Source organism: Bubalus bubalis, chromosome 10 (genome assembly GCF_019923935.1).
Source record: "Bubalus bubalis isolate 160015118507 breed Murrah chromosome 10, NDDB_SH_1, whole genome shotgun sequence".
NCBI classification, from domain to species: domain Eukaryota; kingdom Metazoa; phylum Chordata; class Mammalia; order Artiodactyla; family Bovidae; genus Bubalus; species Bubalus bubalis.
The window spans coordinates 27,446,418-27,467,312 of NC_059166.1; the positions used below are offsets into that span (position 1 = coordinate 27,446,418).

The following is a 20,895-nucleotide window of genomic DNA, read 5'->3' on the forward strand; positions in this document are numbered from 1 at the left end:
ATTTTCCACACAGTAGCCCAAGTGGTTACTACAGCCTACCAGGCTCCTCCATCCAAGGGATTTTCCAGGCAAGAGTACTGGAGTGGGGTGCCATTGCCTTCTCCTTTTAAATATATAAATTAGATAATATCACTCATGCAAGTAAAAGCCTGCAATAATTTCCCAATGCAATTAGAATAAAAACCTATAGCTCCATCACACTTCATTGTGAAATAGTAAATGTCTTCCTCTTGACAAAGCAAGATTGTCTACACTCACTACTTTACCATGGGATAGAGATACTTGCTAGTTCAACAAGGGAAGAAAATAATAAAAGGTATATGTATTGGAAAGAGAGCAGTAAACTGTCTCAATTCATGTACCATGTATATATAATCTATACAACTATTTAAATTAACTTATTAGTAAAAAATTATTGATAATTTTATATTTTTTAGATGTTTATAGAATCTATAGCAACATCCAATTTTATATTCCTGATATTACTAATTTACATTTCCTCTCTCTGTTTTCCTTGATTACTCTTTCTAGGAGTTCATCAATTTTGTTACTATTTATAACAAACCAGTTTTTGTTTTCATAGTTTTTCTCTATTGTTTGTTCTCTATTATACTGATTTCCATTCTTCATCAATTCTCTCCTTCTACTTACTTTGGGTATAGTTTGCTATATTTTTCCCCCCTTTTCTTAAGGTGGAAATTTAGATTGTTAATTTTAAATTGTTTTTTTCTTTAACAAAAATATTTACATTATATTATCCCTCTAAGCTGTACTGCAGTCCACTTTAGCCATGTTGTATTTTCATTGTCATTCAACATTGAAATATTTTCTAATTTCTCTTGTGATTTTTATTTGATCATAGGTTATTTATAAGTGATGTTAATCTCTAAATATTTGGGGATTTTCTAGATATCTTATTTTTATCAATCCCCAGATTTATTGCATTGTTGTTAAAGAATATACTTAATAAAATTTCAAGAATTTTGAAATGTTTGAGTCTTAGTTTGTGGACTAGGAAATAATGCATCTTGATAAATGTTACTTTGCTCATAAAAAAACATATATTTGGAAATTGTTATGTCTAGTTTTCTATAAATGTTAGTTCTAGGAGAATGAGAAGATTGCTCAGGTCTTCTATATTCAAACTAATTTCCTTTTCTTTGGTTCTATTCTGTCAGTTTTTGTTTCGTGTAATTTCAAACTCTGTTATTTGGTACATAAACATTTATAATTGTTGTGACTTCTTGATGAATTGTTACTCTTCTCACTATAAAATGCCCATCTTTATCACTCTGGTAACATTCCTTGTCTTGAAGTCCATTTTGTCTGATATTAATGTTGCCATCCTACTTTTATATGCTTACTATTTGCATAATGTATAATATATTTTCCTATTATACTTGGAGAAGGAAATGGCAACCTACTCCAGTATTCTTGCCTAGAGAATCCTGTGGATGGAGGAGGCTGGTGGGCTGCTGTCTATAGGGTCGCAAAGAGTCAGACATGACTGAAGAGATTAGCTTGCGTGCATGCATTGGAGAAGGAAATGGCAACCCACTCCAGTATTCTTGCCTGGAGAATCCCAGGGACGGAGGAGCCTGGTGGGCTGCCGTCTATGGGGTCACACAGAGTTGGACATGACTGAAGTGACTTAGCAGCAGCAGCAGCATTCTTATACTTTACCAATAAGTGCCTTTATATTTAAAATGTAGGGAATTCTCTGGTGGTCCAGTGGTTAGGGCTCCATGCTTCCACTACAAGGGGTACAAGTTTGATCCCTGGTTGGGGAACTAAGATCCCACATGCCACATGGCACGGAAAAAAAAAAAAAAGGTCATATTTAAAAGTGTTCCTTGTAGTCAATATACAGTGAGATTATCTTTTTGCTCACTTGACAAACATTGTCTTTATTTGATGGTTTAGTCTGCTTATATTTAATTTAATTATTGTTATATGCTCTGTTGCTAAGTCATGTCCAACTCTTTTGTGACTCCATGGAGTGTAGCCCACCAAGTTCCTCTGTCCATGGGATTTTCCAGGCAAGAATATTATAGTGGGTTGTCATTTCCTTCTCTAGGGAATTATTGTTATTGTTGCTGTGTTGTTCAGTTGCTAAGTCATGTCTGACTCTTTGAAACCCCATGGACTGCAGCACACCAGTCTTCCTTGTCCTTCACCATCTCCTGGACTTTGCTCAAATTCATGTCCATTGAGTCGGTGATGCTATCTAATCATCTTATCCTCTGCCGCCCCCCTTCTCCTTTGTCTTTCAACCTTTCCCAACATCAGGGTCTTTTCCAATGAGTCAGCTCTTCACATCAGGTGGCCAAAGTATTGGAGCTTCAGCTTGCACATCAGTCCTTCCAATGAATTTTCAGAGATGATTTCCTTTAGGATTGATTGGTGATAGTTGAACCCAAATCTCAATTTTGTTATTTGTTGTTTGGTTGTCCCATCTGTTTTATGAAACTTTATTCCTCTTCTCTTGCCTTGATTTGAATTAATAAACATTTTTGTATTCCATTCTAATTCCTTTATTTGTTTTTTAGGGTATCTTGGCACTACTTTTTAAAGTTGTTTCCAGGAAGTATGATATGCATCTTTAACTTTTCATAGTCTACATAGAGCTAATATTTATGTAAAATTAAAGACCAGTGCAACGATACAATTCTCACTATCCTTTGTGCATTTGTTGTCATCTCTACTGCATCTATTTATGTTATAAACCCCACAATACATTGTTTTGCTTTAGTCATATATCTTTAAAATAACTTTAAAATTTTATATTTTCTCCCACATTCATCACTTCCTGTACTCTTCATTCCTGCTTTTAAATCCAAGTTTCCATCTGGTATCAATTTCCTTAGCCTGAGAACTTCCTTTAGCATTTCTTTATTGAAGGTCTTCTGACAACAAATTTTGTCAGTTTCCTTTTATTTGAAAATGTATTTATCTTACATTAATATTTGTAATACTATTATGACTCCAGTAATTAATTTAAATAATTTCATGCTGTACCCAACCTGGTTTCTGCCATATCCTGTTCATCTTCCTCAATCATCCCCATATTATTTTAAAGCAAATCCAAGACATTATATAATTTCATCCATAAATATTTCAGTGTTTATCACTAAAAAAGAAAAGTTAAGCATAAACTATATCATATGTTAATACATTCAACAATAACTTCTTAATATGACATCCACAAAGAAAACTTCTAAAATACAATACTCTTCAAGAAAACTTCTTACATGCATGCCACCTAAGCACAGATAGATCTTGAAGGAATACAAAGTCCAAGGCCCTACTAAAGTGATCATCTTAGAGGCCCTCTTAGGCCAAAAAACCTTTCATGGTCCATGAAGGATGTTCTGCTGGCCCTGCAGTTAACAATTACACACACAAAAAAGACACTTAATACCTGATTGTTCTCTTTATATATTAGCAATAAACATCTGCTACAGTTCCAAGCCTCCAGGTAGCAATCTAGTTATCAGTAAATTAAGCTTTTCCCTGAAACTCCCTGATTTCCTCCAAACTCTGCAGAATCACTGACATTTTGTGACTAATCTTACAGCTAATTGAAAACTTTGGTATAAGAACCTACCAGAACTCATTTACCTAACGCCACTGGGACTTCAAGACTTTTTTTCACTAAGTGGCTGCTGCTGCCCTATTACTGAGTCCTAATGGACGCAGATTAACTCACTGAAAGAACAGTGATGACTCTGAGCAGATTTCATTCTTCAGTGGGTCTTCTCTGACCTAAATTTCCATAGAGCGGGCCAAGCCTCAGAAAGTTTCAATGCAAAATGAAAATGGCACCTCCAGTGAGGGACAAAAAAAAGACCTTAGGTACCCTCACCAACAGATTGTTAAATATCCACTAGACCCAGAGACAGTTTTGACCATGAAAACAAACTTCTGGCTTAACTGGAGCCTCAAATCAAGTCCTGGGAGAAAGAAATGTTCTACCTTGCAATAGAACACCATTTTGTACATATAGAAGAAATTAAGAAATGAGAAAATCAGTTATCACAGTAATAAGTACTTCAGATTAGAATCAACAACATATGCTAAAGACTAGTGGGTAAAACTTTGATAAAAAAATACTTGCATACTTTTTAATTAATTTAAAACTAATCACTCAAATACTTTTAAATTATTAATAAATATAAAATACTTTATAATTAACCATCTTAACCGAGTGGTAAAGTCAAGATCATTAACAGTGGGATAACCTGATATACTATACCCCCAGTATGATCCACTGAGAAGAACACAGCATCAAGTCTGTGTTATTCCTGCCAAGAATGTATGACCTCAAAGTAATCTTGAGGAAATATCAGTCAACCACAAATTGAAGGTCATTCAACAAAGTAGCAGCTCTATGCTCTTCAGGTGTCAAGTAAGAAAAGACAAGAAAAAACACGAATTTTGCCACATTGAAGGTGGATATAGAGACTTGAAAACTAAATACAACAAATGACCTTGGTTGGATTTTGGACTGAGAAGGAAAGGATGATTGTAAAAGACATTGTTGGACCAGTCAGGAATACTGAATGGCATCTGTGCATTGGACACTAGTGTTGAATTGATGATAATTTCCTGACATTGGAGGATGTACTGTGATTTTTCAGCAGAGTACACTTGATTTTTAGGAAACATACTGAAATGCTTAGGGTTAGTGGGGCATTACGTCTACAACTCACTCTCAAATAATCAGAATAATAAAGAAAAAATGGTAAAATGTTAACAATCAAGCGATCCAGGTGAAAAGTTTAAAGAAACTACTTACATTAGCTTTGCACCTTTTCTCTGTAAGTTAAAAATTATGTAAAAAGTTGTTTTGTTTTTGTTTTTTAAGAAGCAACTATTTGCTTCAGTTCCAAGGTTTAATGATTGCCTATTATTTTTGTGTGTTCTACTCCCTGACTTCATGTCACTGCTTTTTCTTGATCCTTGTCCATGCAGCTTTATCATAACTGGAGATAGAACAGAGTGGTTTAAATGACCCTGCAGTCTGGAAAGGATGGGGATTGGGGGTAAGCAGGAGGGCAAAAGATGGAGTTCTGTACCTCCTGGCAGCACAGAGTATCCACAGACAGAAGTGTCTCATAGGGATCTTCTCAGTAGTGACAGGGATTAACATTCAAACTGAATGAGACTTGTGACAACAAGCACAGTTAATCCCAGTGGATTCATGACCTTAACTCCTCACTGTCTGAGGTAGGCTTCACAATCATTCCACGGGCCCTTGAGAGACAATTTGCTCTCATTTGGAATTCTAAAATAGATCAATAAAATAAGTGCAAAACAGGAGTTTTCAGCCTCCTTTTCAAAGACAGGGCTCAGTATCTTCGGAGTCTGTGTTCCCAGCCACTTGAGCAACTACTGTTCCATCCCAGTCAAGTAAAGGAGAATCAAGTTTGAGTTGCTTTTTAAAGTAAACCTTAATTACACATGTTTTATATTTGTTCCTAGTCTTCGCTGTTACAAGGAAACATTCAAGTATAATGAATCTTAAGCATGAAGGAAAGAAAATGCTTCAGTCACATTAAAAAAAGAATCAGTAAATGAGGAGCAGAGAAATAGGGTGGTTTGTAGTAACGACACTATGGCTCATTGCATTTTAGTTAATGTCGCAAAGTAAGAAACCCGTGAAGAGAAATAACAACATGTGAGGAGACAATGAACAAAATGTGCTTTGCTCATTTGCTGTGACAGGGATAGCTTCATTTAAATAATTCATGATAATGCCTCGCAGTGTGCTGTTCAATGCACAATGTGTGCTTTGCAAAAATAACCAGCCTTAGTAATATGGAACTTGAATCTAATTCTCTGTTCTAAAATTTCTGATAAGAAGTAGAAATAAGCTGCCACAATCATGATGAAGCAGCTGAGAGAGCAGGTTGGAGAGGTGGTCTGGAGAGGGCTGAGTGGACTTGGCAGAGCTCCTCGCCTTCTGGTGGTTTAGGTAGCGTCTCCTTGTCTTATCTGGCAGCTTCACACACACTTGCTGAGGTGGTAAGGCCTGTGCTAGGCGGGTTTTCATACGGAGGCAAGTGTCACACAGAACAACCACTGGGTCTGGGGTGGACAGAAAATGGAGAACCATGTGCTGAGGTCTCCAGTGGAAAAAAGAGCAAACCTAGGTGTGGGTACAGCAATAAGGAGGCTGACTGAAGATTTTTTAAAGATTTTTAAATAATTTGTATATGCAAATTCATAAATAGTTAAATGGATACATAAAAGCATAAAAAGTAGAAGGTCACATTTTAAGTGGTGCAATTATGGGTGATTATGGTATTTTCCTCTTTTTGCTTATTCACAGTTTCTAATGCATCTACAAAGGCCTGATTTTATAGAACTATTGAATAGACAGAGAAGGCCCATGGCTTTCACACAAGTGGTCCCCTCCAAATGGAACACTCATTCTCTAAGTCTTGGCTTGTCTATCTCTAAACATCCTTCAGATTCCAGCTGAAGTGTCAAATCCCCAAGGAAGGCTTCCCTGAGCCCCTGTACTAGGTGAGATCCCAGTTACTTTTCCTGTGTCACTTAGCACAACCGTAGCTATTTCCTTGATATTGATTGGGTTGGCCAAACCTGCCGAGGGTTATGGAAAATAAAGGATAATGCATGAACTTGGACTTGATATCACTATGTGAGTGCAGGATGACTTTCCTTGTGTGATTCTTATTATTATATGACTTGTGACCAATGAAGCAAAATAAGGTTCTGAGGCAGGAGCACAAAACTTTCTCTGGAACCAAAATGGCAGATCAAAGTCACATGGCTTGTAAAAAGCTAGTTTTGTGACATATAGGTGAGCATATAAGGTGGGTTTGGGGGGTGATATTTCTGGTGTACTGCCAGAATCCTCTCACCTTCCCAATAGGCTGACCGTTTCTGTTGCCCAAACACTTCCCCTTGTGAGGCTACTGTTTGCTCACTGAGCCCTACCTACTTAATTCCCTCTCATACTTAATTCCATCTCATATTCTTTGCCAAAACCTGTACTTGAATTGCACTATAGTGTAAGCTAAGCACTATTTTTGTGTTTCTTTTCTAGCTAACCCTCAAATCTTTTAGTCCTTTTTTTTGACTCATTCACCATTTAAAGTCTTTTCTCTTCTACAGGACTAGAAGCCCCATAAAAAAAATTAAAAAGGCATAGCAGCAGTCTTGTTGGCTGCTCTGTCCCCAGCACCTGAATGGTGCTTGTAGCTTAGCAGGGGGTAAATAAATATGTTTAAATTAGAATAAAGGATGAGAAAAAAAGTTGAAAAACAAGGAAGACAAAATCACTGCTTGTATTAATTTCCTTTTCATTATAACAAATTACCACTAACTTGGTGGCTTAAAGCAGTACATATATCCTCTCGGAGTTCTGAGATCACAAGTCTGAAATCAGGTTCACTGGGCTACAGACAAGGTTTTGGCAGGACCGGTTTATTTCTGGAAACTCTAAGGGGAGATTTGTTTCCTTGTCTTTTTCAGGTTCTAGTAGCTGCCTGTTTTCCTTGACTCATATTCTCTTTCTCTACCTTCAAAGTCAGCAGCATGTGATGTTCAAATTGCTCCATCTCTTCCATCATCACATCATATTCTCTTCTGATTATGATGTCTCTTGAATCCATTACAAGGACCACTGAGATTATGTTGAGCCCCAATAATGCAGGATAATCTCCCCATCATAAATCCTTAATAACATCTGTGAAGTCCCTTTTCCATACAAGATAACATTTCTAGGTTTCAGGGATTAGGGCCTGGACATATTTTGAGACATTTATCCAGTCTACCACAGTGCTCTAGCTTCTAAGACATGCAAAATACTCCCAAATATTTCCAGGGGTGCTATTTTGTATTATCAAATATCCAGTGAGACTTATGGACATTCTTCTTTTCCCATTTTAGGACAAGTTTTAGTCTACTAAAATATGCACGTCAGAGGGTAGGAGTCTTTTACACTCTGTTTAGTGTTGAATCTCATGTACCCAGAACTATGCTTGTTATACAGTAGACCCTTGGTAAAGATTCATTGAATGCTCGATGAATAGACTTTTATCTGCTGACTTGGATGGTAAAGAATCTGCCTGCAATGTGAGTAGACCCAGGTTCAATCCTTGGTTTGGGAAGACCCCTTGGAGAAGGGAATGGAAACCCACTCCAGTATTCTTGCCTGGAGAATCCCATGGACAGAACAATCTAGGGGGCTACAGTTCATGGGCTTGCAAAGAGTTGGACACAACTGAGCAACTAACACTTTCACTTCACTTTCACTTCTGGCATCTATCATTTATTTCCTCTTCTTTCGATAAAATAACCTCAATTCTTATTTGGTGGTCCATATGGTTCTACAGAAGCTGAGTCCAAAAATTACATGGTCAAGGCTAATTAAATTCATGTGGGTCAATCCCAAGGCCACAGCCAGCCACTGGCAGAAATGGGCATGGGCCCAAACTAATCCAATCAGAGTGAAACCAAAATAAGAATTTTTATCTTCTGGACACAACTGAGGAACCATAACAGTTGAAGCCATGACCATTAAAGGTAGAGCAGAGGGGCAGAAAAAAACACATCATTGGTTTTATTACTGAACCTCTGGATCAAGCTTCAACTGCAGCCAAACCTACGTCTGAGTTTTCCAATTACATGAGAGTAAAATATTTCTTTTATTATTTGTGTCAAGTTGAAAGTTACTTACAGTGAACTATTCTAAAACTACTAAAAAGTATCAGACATGAAAGATGAAAAACCTACAGAAACTGAACAAATACTTTTGCTTCGTTAATTGATAATAGGAAAGACAGGACACTCATGGTCTGTATCTCTGCCTCCAAGAAGGAATAGATAAAGAGGTGGAAGAAGCCTTGGGGTCTTCAGGTCACCCAGTTCAGTTCAGTTGTTCAGTCGTGTCTGACTCTTTGCGACCTCATGGACTGCAGCACGCCAGGCTTCCCTCTCCACTACCACCTCCCGGAGCTTGCTCAAACTCAGTCCATCGAGTCAATGATGTCATCCAACCATCTCATTCTGTCGTCCACTTCTCCTCCTTCCTTCAATCTTTCCCAGCATCAGGGTCTTTTCCAGTGAATTGGCTCTTCACATCAGGTGGCTGAAGTATTGGAGCTTCAGCTTCAGCATCAGTCCTTCCAATGAATATTCAGGACTGATTTCCTTTAGGATTGACTGGTTTGATCCCAGGCTTTGTGTTATACACTTGACTGTAAATCAAATCATCTTGGTAACTTAATAAAAACAGCTTCCCAGCCCCACCCCAGGTATGTTGAGCCAAAATGTCTATGGGTGAGGCTCACAGTTCATTTTTAACAAATTCCAAGTGACTCTAATGGGGTCACCCTCCTCATTGTTGGTGAACTAGACTTCCTGTTGGTAGAAGAGGCAGCCTAGCAGATGTTGATGGTGATGCCAATTAGGTACAAAGTGTTGAATACATGCATGATGTACTTAGAAGAATGTAAAATCCTGTTTGAAGCCCTGAATTAAATACTTAAACTCTACAGGAAGATCTGACAGGCTCTCTCCTGTTGTGTAAAGGACATCAGTTTGACAACTAGGTGCTTTTTGTTTTTCCAAATCTATCTGGTTCTTTGCTAGATCCTGGAAAGTTGATATGACAAGACGGTGACAAGTAGATAAATGGACTATTACGGACCACCTTAAAACCTGTTTATCTTCCTTTTTCTTTTCTTAAAGAAGGAAAATCAGGGCAGCTCCAGAGTTGGTGAATTCAAGAACTCAAAGTAGTCAAGGGTCAAGATTTTCTGTATTTTCACTTTGCCTGCTTAGTAGTTTGCTGTGTTCCTCAAGCTTGTTCTCAAGTTGTTCCCAAATGACTGACTACTGTGAGCAGAGCTTTGCACACAACAGAGACCGCAGGCTATAGGGCATATGAAGGCATGTCCTTTCCTCAAGTTCCTTTTTAGGTCCCTTTGAGAGTGAAGAAAATTCTCCCAGAAACTCTAGTAGCCACTCTTTTGTGTTTCCTTCGGCAGAACCAAGATCTACATGCCCTTTCCTAAACCAGACACCTCAAGGAGGAGGGAATGGCCATGATTCTGTCCAACTGTTACTTACTCTTTGGGTGTCAGGGTGACCCACCACCCCTGAAGCACAGGATAACTAGGAGGGGGAAGGGCTTTGTAGGAAGATGAAGAGGAAGTGGGGAATGGTGTGGGTGGGAGGGTGTGTGATGGACAGTTTCTAGCCCTTTAAACAGGAATTGATGCAAGAAGAGGAAGGATCTCCATCCAGCTGCCGAAATGCCTTATCTACCCAATCTTTATAGCTGCCTGTTTTTTTTTCCTCCCCTTCAGAGCACTTATCTCAGTCCTTTTTCCCTTTACACTTGAGTTATTACATGGAGATATTTTGTAAATGGATAAAAGTGGTTTTAATATCTGGCAGTACAACTCACTAATTTTTTCCTTTATCCTTAAATTTTTCATAGCTGTAATAGTCCATTCTCTTTTCCAGATTAGCTTTAGAATTAGTTTCTCAAAGTTCATAAGAAAATGCTCTTTGGGGATTTGTACTGGGATTGACTTGAATTGAAAGATTTATGTGGAGAGAACTGGTATCTTTAAATATAGCATATCTATCTATTTACCCAGGATTTTTCCTACTGTTCTTTCATACAGATTTCTAATTTCCTTCATAAAGGTCTTGTGCTTATCTTTATAGTTTTATGCAGCACACAAGGGAAGCAGAGCTGGGAAAAAGGAGAGAGAAAGAGCCATGGTAACATTGCTTGAATCTCAGGATCTAGCACAGCCTATAACTTGACAAATCTTAGGTCATTAAATTTCATTTCTTCTTAGTCTTGTTTGAATTCCATTTCTATTATTTGCACTTGAAAGCCTTCTGACCATGACATCAAAAGAATACACAGAGAAGGCAGGAAGAAAGATTACAGGTGTTCAGTGAACATTTATTATGTATGTAATAAGAGCATCCTCCTTCTGCTTCTAAGATTTTTAGCCATTTAAGTCTTATAGGCAGCCACTTCTACTCTTTTGAAAATTTTATTTATTTTTAGCTGTGCTGGATCTTTGTTGCTGTGTGGGTTTTTCTCTAGTTGTGGCAAGTGGGGCCTACTCTAGTTCCGATGCTTGGGCTTCTCATTTCAGTGGCTTTTCTTGCTGTGGAGCGAGAAAACACTCTAGGGCGTTTTGTGCGCTTCAGAAGTTGCCACACGTGAGCTCAGTAGTCGCAGCTCCCACGCTCTAGAGCACAGGGTCAATAGTTGTGGCATATGGGATTAGTTGCTCCGCCACATGTGGGATCTTCCTGGGATTGAACTCATGTCTCCTGCATTGGCAGGCATTCTTTACCACTGAGCCACCAGGGAAGCCCCACTTCAACTCTGACTCTGCCACAACCCTCCTGAAAATTTCTTAAAGAGATTCTTAAATACAGTATAGAGACAAATAGTCTCCTAAAACCTTGTCTCCATTTTCCAGTAAATTATCTGTGGATTTGACTCTTCCTATGCAGGGGGTAAATGATACTTGGTAGATCTGGAAGCTAATATCATGTACTTTATAAATGACTGGAATATTATCAGGGCTGCTACATTTGGAAAGCTGTACAGTAAACAAGTTTAGCAGGTGCCATTCACACAGATGACAGAGTGAAACAGCACCCTCTGGAGGTGTGCAGTATGTAATGTGTGTTAGTCACTCAGTCGTATCTGACTCTGTGTGATCCCATGAACTGTAGCCAGCCAGGCTTATCTGTCCATGGAATTCTCCAGGCAAGAACACTGAAGTGGGTTGCCATACCCTTCTCCAGCAATATGTAATACCCTTAGGTATTATTACTATGCATAATTCCTTCTGGAATCACTTTATAGAAGTCTTGAATTGATTAAAAATGAAAAGTCTTCAATGAAGCAAAGTATTAATAATATCCTATATTCTAGAACTTGTAATATCTTGGAAAAAAGTCCTTCCTCCTAAAGAATTACCAAAGGAAAGTTTTTTTTTCCTGATTATCTTTTTATTATCATTGTAATAGGAGTGTCTAACGCATCTCCATTCATTCAAACAAGTATTTGTTGAGTGGCTACTATGAACCTGGTGTTTTAAGTACTAGGGATGGAAAGAGATACCAGAATAAGTCCCTGCACTCATCGAGTTACCTTCTAATGGAATAGGAAGACAGTAAATAAACAAGCAAGTACTACTGTGTATAAAGAATGGCAGGTGGAGCTACACGCTGTAAAGAGAAGTGAAACATTACAAAAGGAGAAACAGGAAGTGAGGACTTCAAGTGCAGGGGCTTTGCCTAATGTAAGCCAGTGACTTTCCTACCACACACTCTTACTCTGTCCCCACCTCTACCTGGTAAAAAAGCTTTGGGTTTAGGTTTCTCCTTTCCTTTTAAACTTCAGGGTTTTCTTTCTTGAGGGATTCCCTGGTATCTCAGCTGGTTAAAAAAAATCCACCTGCCATGCAGGAGACCCCAGTTCGATTCCTGGCTTAGGAAGATTCCCTGGAGAAGGGATAGGTTACTACTCCAGTATTCTTGGCCTTCCCTGGTGGCTCAGCTGGTAAAGAATCTGCCTGCAGTACAGGAGACCTGGGTTTGATTCCTGGGTTGGGAAGATTCCCCTGGAGAAGGGAACAGCTACCCACTCCAGTATCCTGGGTTGGAGAATTCCATGGAATGTATAGCTCATATTCTCCTTTCCTTTTAAACTTCAGGATTTTCTTTCTTTGTTTCATCCACCCCTAAAAGCCACCCCAAAAACAAATACTGATATTTCCTGTGGTTGTTCATAACCATTTGATCTTGGTGAAAGGGTAGAAATATTGGGTTGGCCAAAAAGTTTGTTTGGGGTTTTTTAGAAGACCCAAATGAACTTTTGGCCAACCCCGTATATCCAGAATATGAGGCTGATGAGAGGGAAGAAGCAGAATGACCCACATTTCCAGACCTGTCTTGGATATTTAGAAAACAATGTATCTCTGAATACTCCCGCCTCCTCTCCACCACCTCCACACAGAAATATCCTCCTTTCAAATGGATGGCAGTAATTCAGCATGATATAGCTGTTCTATATTTAAGGATAATCTAGAGGTATGTTGTCTCTGAAAAAGTTTATGCGCTAGATTTCCTCAGAGATTACAATTGAAACAGACAACCTCAACTGAGTCCTCCAAGGAACTCCTTGATGGGGTGGGGGGGAGGGGCGGTGTACTGAGATGAGAGTAAGAGGGGATGTTCCCTCTTAACTATACATGGTTGGTACATTTTTCTGCCCTCCAGCCCCATTTCCAGGTGACTCTGATGGAGATGAGTGACAAGAGCTAATCTTTCTTTGGTTGTGATCTCCCTCTCCCTACACACACACACACACACACACACACACACACACACACTCCATCCATGTCTTGGGAATGTCGTTGTTCAGTAGCTAAGTCATGTCTGACTCTTTGTGACCCCATGAACTGCAGCACACCAGGCTTCCCTGTCCTTCACTATCTCCTGGAATTTGCTCAAACTCGTCCATTGAGTTGGTAATACCATCCAACTATCTCATCTTCTGTCGCCCCTTCCCCTCTTGTCCTCAATCTTTCCCAGTAACAGAGTCTTTTCCAATGAGTCAACTCTTCACATCAGATGGCCAAAGTATTGGAGCTTCAGCTTCAGCATCAGTCCTTCCAATGAATATTCAGGGTTAATTTCCTTTAAAATTGACTGGCTTGATCTCCTTGCTGTCCAAGTGACTCTCAAGTCTTGGGAATGCAGTTACATGAATCATGAATGTTGCCCCACCCACCAGGAAAAGCTACAAGCTTGAACAGCTCCAACCCCAGAATGAAAGGTCTTTGTAGGAGGTATTACCTTTGGCTGAACAGAAGCAATTTGAAACCGGTCCCACCAGTGTTACTAGGAGACAGATTCAAATGTCTCATAGGTTTCTCCAAGCATGACAGACATAAACAGCCAAGTTTCCTTCAAGGAGTCACAGGAAAGGTCAGCCTAGGCAAGAGGCAGGGGAACACCACCACTGGAAATCATCAGACATGTGGCCAGATAAGCATAATGTATGGGAAGTTGGGGGAAATGCCATGATAGAGGTTTGTAAAAATCATGGAGGTGAAAGTTGAGCACAAAGAGGACATCTCTTCCCAGCAGAGGTGACATTTAAGTTGAGATGAGAGGGAAAACGTGACAGAGGGAAGATTCAAGAAGGTGAACCTTTGAAAAATGTCTTTAATATTATAAGAAAAATTCTAAACTCTTAACAACATGGAATATTTATTAGGACAGAAAAATATTAGATATGTGAATACATCTCATAGAGATTAAGAATAAACTTTTAATAAAAACTGTGACAATGTATCTCTGGCCAATACTGCAATAGCCTATTTAAGTTTTATAACTGCCTGAATTAAAACAAAGTTATTCAGAAATTATAAAACAAAGCATCTCAAACTTTGGCTTCTCTGTCTTGAAAACAAGGTATTACACAAAAATAACTGAGCTTACATACAGTGTTCAGGCATTCAAATAACACTAAATTCTCTCATTTAGTCACAAGCTTATTCATAGTTACAGGGGAATAGAGACTAGAGGAGTAAACAAAATTCAGAAGAAGCAATAGTTAAAAGTTGATTCCAGTGTTACCATTTGACTCAGCAATTCCATTTCTAGCTATACACCTAAAAGAAATAAGCACCCATAGAGAAGAACTTATAAAGTGATATTTACAGCAGCATTGTTTACAGAAGTCAAAATGTGGAAACAACCCAAATTCCATCAACTGGTGAATAAATAAAATATGGCATATCCATATTATGGAGTATTATTTCATGATAAAAATGAAAGTACTGATAAATGCTATAAAATAGGTAAACCTTGAGAACATTATAATTTATGAAAGTAGGCAGTCATAAAAGGCCACATATTGTACGAATCCATTCATATGAAAAGTTTAGAATAGGCAAATTTATAGAGAAAGAAAATAAATTAGTGGTTGCACATGGAATTGGAGGAATTGGAATTGGCTGGAATTGGAGGGGGTTTAGAATGGAGAGTGATTCCTAATAGAAAGGGGGTTTCTTTTGTGGTTGATGGATATGTTCTAAACTTAGATTGTGCTGATGGTTACCCAACTCGGGGAATGTATGAAATCCACTGAATTGTGTCCTTCTCATGGATGAGTTTTATGTATGTGGATTACATTTCAATAATGATGCTTTAAAATTTATTGCATTAACTTTAGGCTAAAAATGAAAATGAGTTGGGCTTTTAGATTTACTTAAAATCAAGCATAGCTCAAATTAGATTAGACCATCCGCACATGGTATCTGCAGCTGTCTGTAAGAGAGAAGAAATGACTGACCAAAAAAGATGGGAGGAAGTAGTGTAAGAGAGACTTCATCCAGACTGTGGGGAATGAACTGACTGATGCTCACCAACAAAAACCACCACTGCAAATTAAAGATTCTGGTTTCAGGATGCCAAACTCAGAGACTAGAAATTGATATACAACTTCCCCTGAAGTCACTAGCCCAGAACATGTAATAACAGCTTCACGGGACTATGAAATACAGCTCTGCAGAAACTGCTGTCCAACAAAGCAGAGAAATTTCAGTGAATCTGTTAGTTCTATACCCCTGTCCTAGAGAAAGAATTCAGGTACCAGACAATGGATGAAGTTTCCAGTGAAAAAATGTCAAGCCTAATGTTAATGAGCCTCAAAATATATTACAAGATCACTAATGACCTCCAGTGGTTACAATTAAAATTGCTCACTTTGTGATGCATGAGGCTAGAACACGATGGCTCACAAAGCAATTATGGATATAAGGGTTTGGTCTATTATTTTCTTATCTTGAAAGCTGCAAAGCTGGAGCCAAAGGAAACCTAGCCAATGACTACCATAAGAATGTCTCTTCCCCCTGATTTTTAAGCATTGACTGAAGATCCTCTTTATTGTGACCTGTCTTTGCAGCCTCTTTCAACACAGTCTGTTAATGGGAGAAGATGGCTGTCTCCCTCCAGTGATTCTTTCAGGGATAATCCATTTCGGGCCCAGGATGCACAGAAAGCTGACAGTGGAGAAGGTGAGTTCATAGGCAGAAGAGAAGAAATGGTTGATTGAAAGAAATGGGGCAGGCAGAAGGGTTAGAAAGAGTGAGAAGCAGATGCTATAAACTAAAATTAGCCAGCTTGGTCTTGCACAACTCTTAGGTACTTTTTGGTAACTACCTAATAATTTCAAAGGTTTGCCTGTCCTCCCACTTCATGTAGCCGCCTCTGTGGGCTTGATGAAATCCCAGCTCTCTGACCCTTGGGTGAAAGGTTCACTCAACTGAGAAATAACAGTGTTCCAGAAACAGGATTCTATCACTACCCTTGTTGTTGCTCTAAGGCTTTCAGAGATTCCACAGGCAGACAAGGTCATATTTTGGGAGATGAATCCATCCTTATAAGCCTGGCTGGATTCTTCAACCAGGTCCAGGCGTGCCAGAGGGCGCTCTAGAATATCTTGGTCAGTTCACATACCTGAATACCTTTAATTTCACCAAAGACAGGCCATTTCTAGCATTCATCTGGCAAGCTATGCCACAAGTTGCTCTGAGAAAAACTAATGTCTGATATTTGATATGCTACTTAGCAATGTATCTGGCAATAACTAAGGCATTTTAACCTTTTCAATATAGTGGCTAGCTAACCAACCCAAGAGTACTAACTCTTGATTAGAACACGAGCTGCCCCTGGGTGTAATTGCAGTGAACACTTTCACATATCACACCAGCTGTGCTGGAGTATTTTAAAATAAATTACAGATATAATAGGATGTAAGGGAAACAGTTAAAAACCAAGACTTATTGGTCATCGGTAATCACTGCTGTACAAGTCCTGCCTGTATTTCTAAATATGGCTGCCACTGTCACTTCTCAGATATTTTTTAGATCCATCTATTCCTGTAACAAATATTTTGGAGCACCTACTTGAAATACCTTATCTGATAGTTTCAAGGAGAACGTAATATACAAGAGATTGTTAAAGATTCACTGGCTGAAGCTATTTATAACTTTTTGCAAAAGTTTTTTGCAAAAACCAAATATCCCACTATGGTATGAAGGTGTTCAAGTTCCCTAAGTCTCCATTTCATCCTCAAAGAGGAAGCAGCACTAGAAAAGATTGTTTATAAACCTTAAAATATCAATCGTGTTGTTTTTCTTTAGGGAAAAGAGAAACTCTTTAAGGTTATATGATCATTGTATAATATTTTATTTTCTTTAAGTTAATTACATCACTAGGCTACATTTACCTTAGTTGTGATTTAGTGCATCGTAAAAAAATCGTGAATAAGAATTCTTGACGTTGCTTGTTAGTCCAGAGATCAAACCAGTGACTTATAAGAGCAACTCTTTCCTGAAAGAGCTACAAGTTGGGGGAGAAATGACATTTCAACATATTCTAAGTTGCTAAGCAAGACATAAGCAACCTAACAACCTCACAGCTAATATTTGCTTTGCACGTTCCAGTTCATAAAGCGCTTCCACATTAGTAAGGGTCTTTCCCTTCAGCTTAAACTGCTTTTTATCCAGGGATGCAAGCCCAGGCTTGCTGGGTAGGCAGGTGGGAAAGGCTGGTGGGGACGTAATTACAGAGGTGCCCAAGGAGGGCGCAAAGAAGTAATGAATCCTCACTCTTGTTTCTACCTAAACTAGTGTGGTCCGGAGAAACAGATCACAAACATTTCATCTTGAAAATACATACCAGTTACTTGCTTAATTGTGAAAACAGGGCCATGTGGAGTAGGTGTGATTTTACTAAGCCAGAGTCCTACATTTTTATAACACCCACCAAAATGAAAGTTAGTAAATATTACTGAATAAATAGCCTTTGTTAGGAGTGTCTCCACAAAAGACACACCAGGACCAGTGTGCCCCCAAACCAGGACCTCAGTCCAGGTTGGCTTCACGACATATATAAACTCATTGGTGTTATTACTAGTCAGGCTTTGGTCCCAGCCCGTCTGGTCTCTTTCCTTTGTGAACGAGCCTGGGTCACGCTTGAGCTCTGAGTACCCAGGCAGCCTCCTGCTCCATGGAGGTCTGGCAGAGCTGCCTGGGCCATTCAGTGACTACCTCTCAAATTACCTTTCAAAGGAGGGGGAATCCTCAGGCCCCAGGGAACTGTGCAGTAGGCACAAGAGGGAAGAGAAAATTAAAGAAACACACACACTAATGCTCTCCACACCAAAACACCACCCTTACAGCAATCAGGGTGTGTCCTGGAGGTTTCTGTTTTGTTTCCTGAGGTATAAACAGGACAAAAGTGGGGGCAGGTCTTGTGCCTTCCATAAAACTGGAGTTGTGAACTGGGCTAAAGAGAGATTATCTTTGGGGCAAACAAATATATGTTCATTTCTGTTTAAAGTGACTCAAAAACTAAGTTCTTACAAGCATTTAATTTAAATATGGTAACAGGAGACCCAATATATCACAGTAAAAGTCACCCTAGAATTTAATCTTATCTTATTCTAGAATATGTGACTCGCCTGTCGATTTAATGACTTGTTGCTGAAAGGTGTCCAGGCACTGAATCTTGTGTGGAAGCTCTCCATTTCCAGGCTTTCCCTGGGAGAATTCCCAGCTGACATCTCAGCAAATTATTTTTATCCAGTCCTAGAAAATATACATTGATTTCAATAAATGTTTAATTAAGATCACCTAGATCCAGTATATCAATGCTGTCCTTATAGGAATAATAGAATTACAGCAATTCATCTATATATATTTTTATATAAATATAATTAGAACTATATATATATGTCCATACAAATATGCACAGGGAGTTCATGAACTCTAAATCATTAAAATTATTCTCTCCTCAACTACTCGGGACTGAAATATGAATCCAAACCAGAGTTGTTTTTTACTTTGCTGGAAAACTGACTCAAAAAGTGGAATGATTCTTTACTAGCCATGAATACTAACTTTTTTTCCCCCTGCAATCTGAAAGGCTCAAAGAGGATGCATCCCACCAGCCCCCTACCCCTACCCAACTTTTAAAGGCATAAGTCAGGATAAGGAGAGAAAAAATAGATTAATATATTAATGATCTATTGCCACATGGAAAATTATCCTAAAATTTAACAGCTCAAAACAACTGTTATTATTATCTCAAAGTTCCTGGGGGTCAGAAATCCACACACAACCTAGTCGGGTATAGTATTGTTAAGGTACTAAATCTGCCATTACAAAATACCACAGATTGGGGTGGGGATGGGGCATGAATAACAAAAGTTTATTTTCTCACAGTTCTGGAGGCTGAAAGTCTAAGATCTACATGCTGTTTCTGGTGAGGCCTCTCTTCCTGTCTTGCAGCAGCAGCCTTTCTGCTGTGTTCACACAAGGCCTTCATTCTGAGCACATGCGGGTTTGGGGTGAGGGTGGGGGTGCACTCTGGTATCTCTTCCTCTTCTTATAAGGACATCAGTCCAATTGGATTAAGGACTACAACCTTATAAACTCTTCTAAGTTTTATTACCTCTTTATAGGCTCCATCTCCAAATATAGTCATAATGGGGGTTGGGGCTTTGGCATGTCGGTTTTGCGCGGACATAATTCAGTCCATAAGGGGTCCCTCTGCTTCACAGTCTCCCATAGGCTGCAATCAAGGTGTTGGCCAGGACTCCAGTCTTATTTGAAGGGTTTTTTAAACTTATTTGCCTGTGCCAGGTTTTTACGGTAGCACGTGGGATCTTTGATGCGGCATGGGGGATCTAGTTCCCTGACCCGGGATCAAACCCAGGCCCCTGCATTAGGAGCATGGAGTAGCCACTGGACCACCACGGAAGTCCTTCATCTGAAGGATTTGTAGCTCATTCCTGTGGTTGAAGCCAGGTTTCAGTTGCTCATGAGCTGTTGGGTGGAGGAATCCCTTGTTTTCCTTGCTACATGGGCTTCTCCATAGGGCAATTCATATGGCAGTTGGCTTCCATCAGAGTAAGCAAATGAAAAAGCAAGAGAGGACACACAGAAGGAAGCCCAGGTTCTTTGTAACCTCAGAAGCGGTATCCTTTTGCTCTATTCTATTAGGTAACAGAAAGTAGCTAGGTCCAGGCCACCTTCAAGGGGAGTGGATTATACAAGAGTAATACAGTCTACCACAGTTAACCCTTTGGGTCAACCTCCTTCCTTTCCTATGTGCAGAACGTACTCATCCACTCCCTAAAACAGACAACTCTAAAGTTACATCTCAACAATATTTTCTTTTTTTTTTCACCAATATTTTTAGCTTAGATTCCAGGAGATAGAAATGATTCATAACAGTTATGACGGACCAAGATCTACTCTTGACCTATAGATGTCTGAACTAAAAAGAAAAGTTATCTGGCCTAGCCCATACACACACTACGCATGCATGCTCAGTCATGTCTGACTCTTTGTGACACTATGGACTGTAGCCCACCAGGCTCATCGTCCATGGGATTTCCCAGGCAAGAACACTGGAGTGAGTTTCCATTTCCTACTCCAGGGGATCTTCTTGAGCCAGGGATGGAACCCAGGTCTCCAGCATTGCAGGCAGATTCTTTACCACTGATCTACCTGGGAAGCCCCTATACATACAAGATACATATGAAATGGTAGAACAATAAAAGGACAACTGCAATAAGTATTCCCATTTGTAAAGGATAAGAATGGTTTACAAAAGAGTTAATCCATAGCAATTCTGAGATCCTGCTGTAGAAGGCTGGATCGCGATTGTCATTTTTAGTCTCAATCACATTCTCTTTTAGACCATGTAGGTGACTCCTTTGACAATACTGATCTCTTAATAATTTATTTAAAATTATTTGAATTCAGGAAGTGCTATGTTCACAACTGTTTAGAG

General features: G+C 39.1%; 1 protein-coding gene and 1 long non-coding RNA gene across 5 annotated transcripts in view; one reads left to right on the forward strand and one right to left on the reverse strand.

Annotated features, from left to right (window-relative positions):
- Window positions 1–20,895, reverse strand: part of ECT2L (epithelial cell transforming 2 like) — a 74,655-nt gene that overhangs the window by 45,134 nt on the left and 8,626 nt on the right. For 2 of the 3 annotated variants that reach the window (XM_044924169.2, XM_044924168.2), the window contains exon 2: window positions 17,321–18,683. Coding sequence is in view for 1 of the 3 variants with exons in the window: in XM_025295008.3 (XP_025150793.3) it covers window positions 17,321–17,433; window positions 18,557–18,658 (215 nt within the window). In the remaining 2 variants the exon portion in view is untranslated. The remainder of the gene's footprint in view (window positions 1–17,320; window positions 18,684–20,895) is intronic. The other variant, XM_025295008.3, reaches the window with a different exon arrangement.
- The window catches only part of LOC123327668, a 50,165-nt gene that overhangs the window by 14,217 nt on the left and 15,053 nt on the right, over window positions 1–20,895 (forward strand). For both annotated transcript variants that reach the window (XR_006542307.2, XR_006542306.2), the window contains exon 2: window positions 15,995–16,106. This is a non-coding gene — a long non-coding RNA (uncharacterized LOC123327668). The remainder of the gene's footprint in view (window positions 1–15,994; window positions 16,107–20,895) is intronic.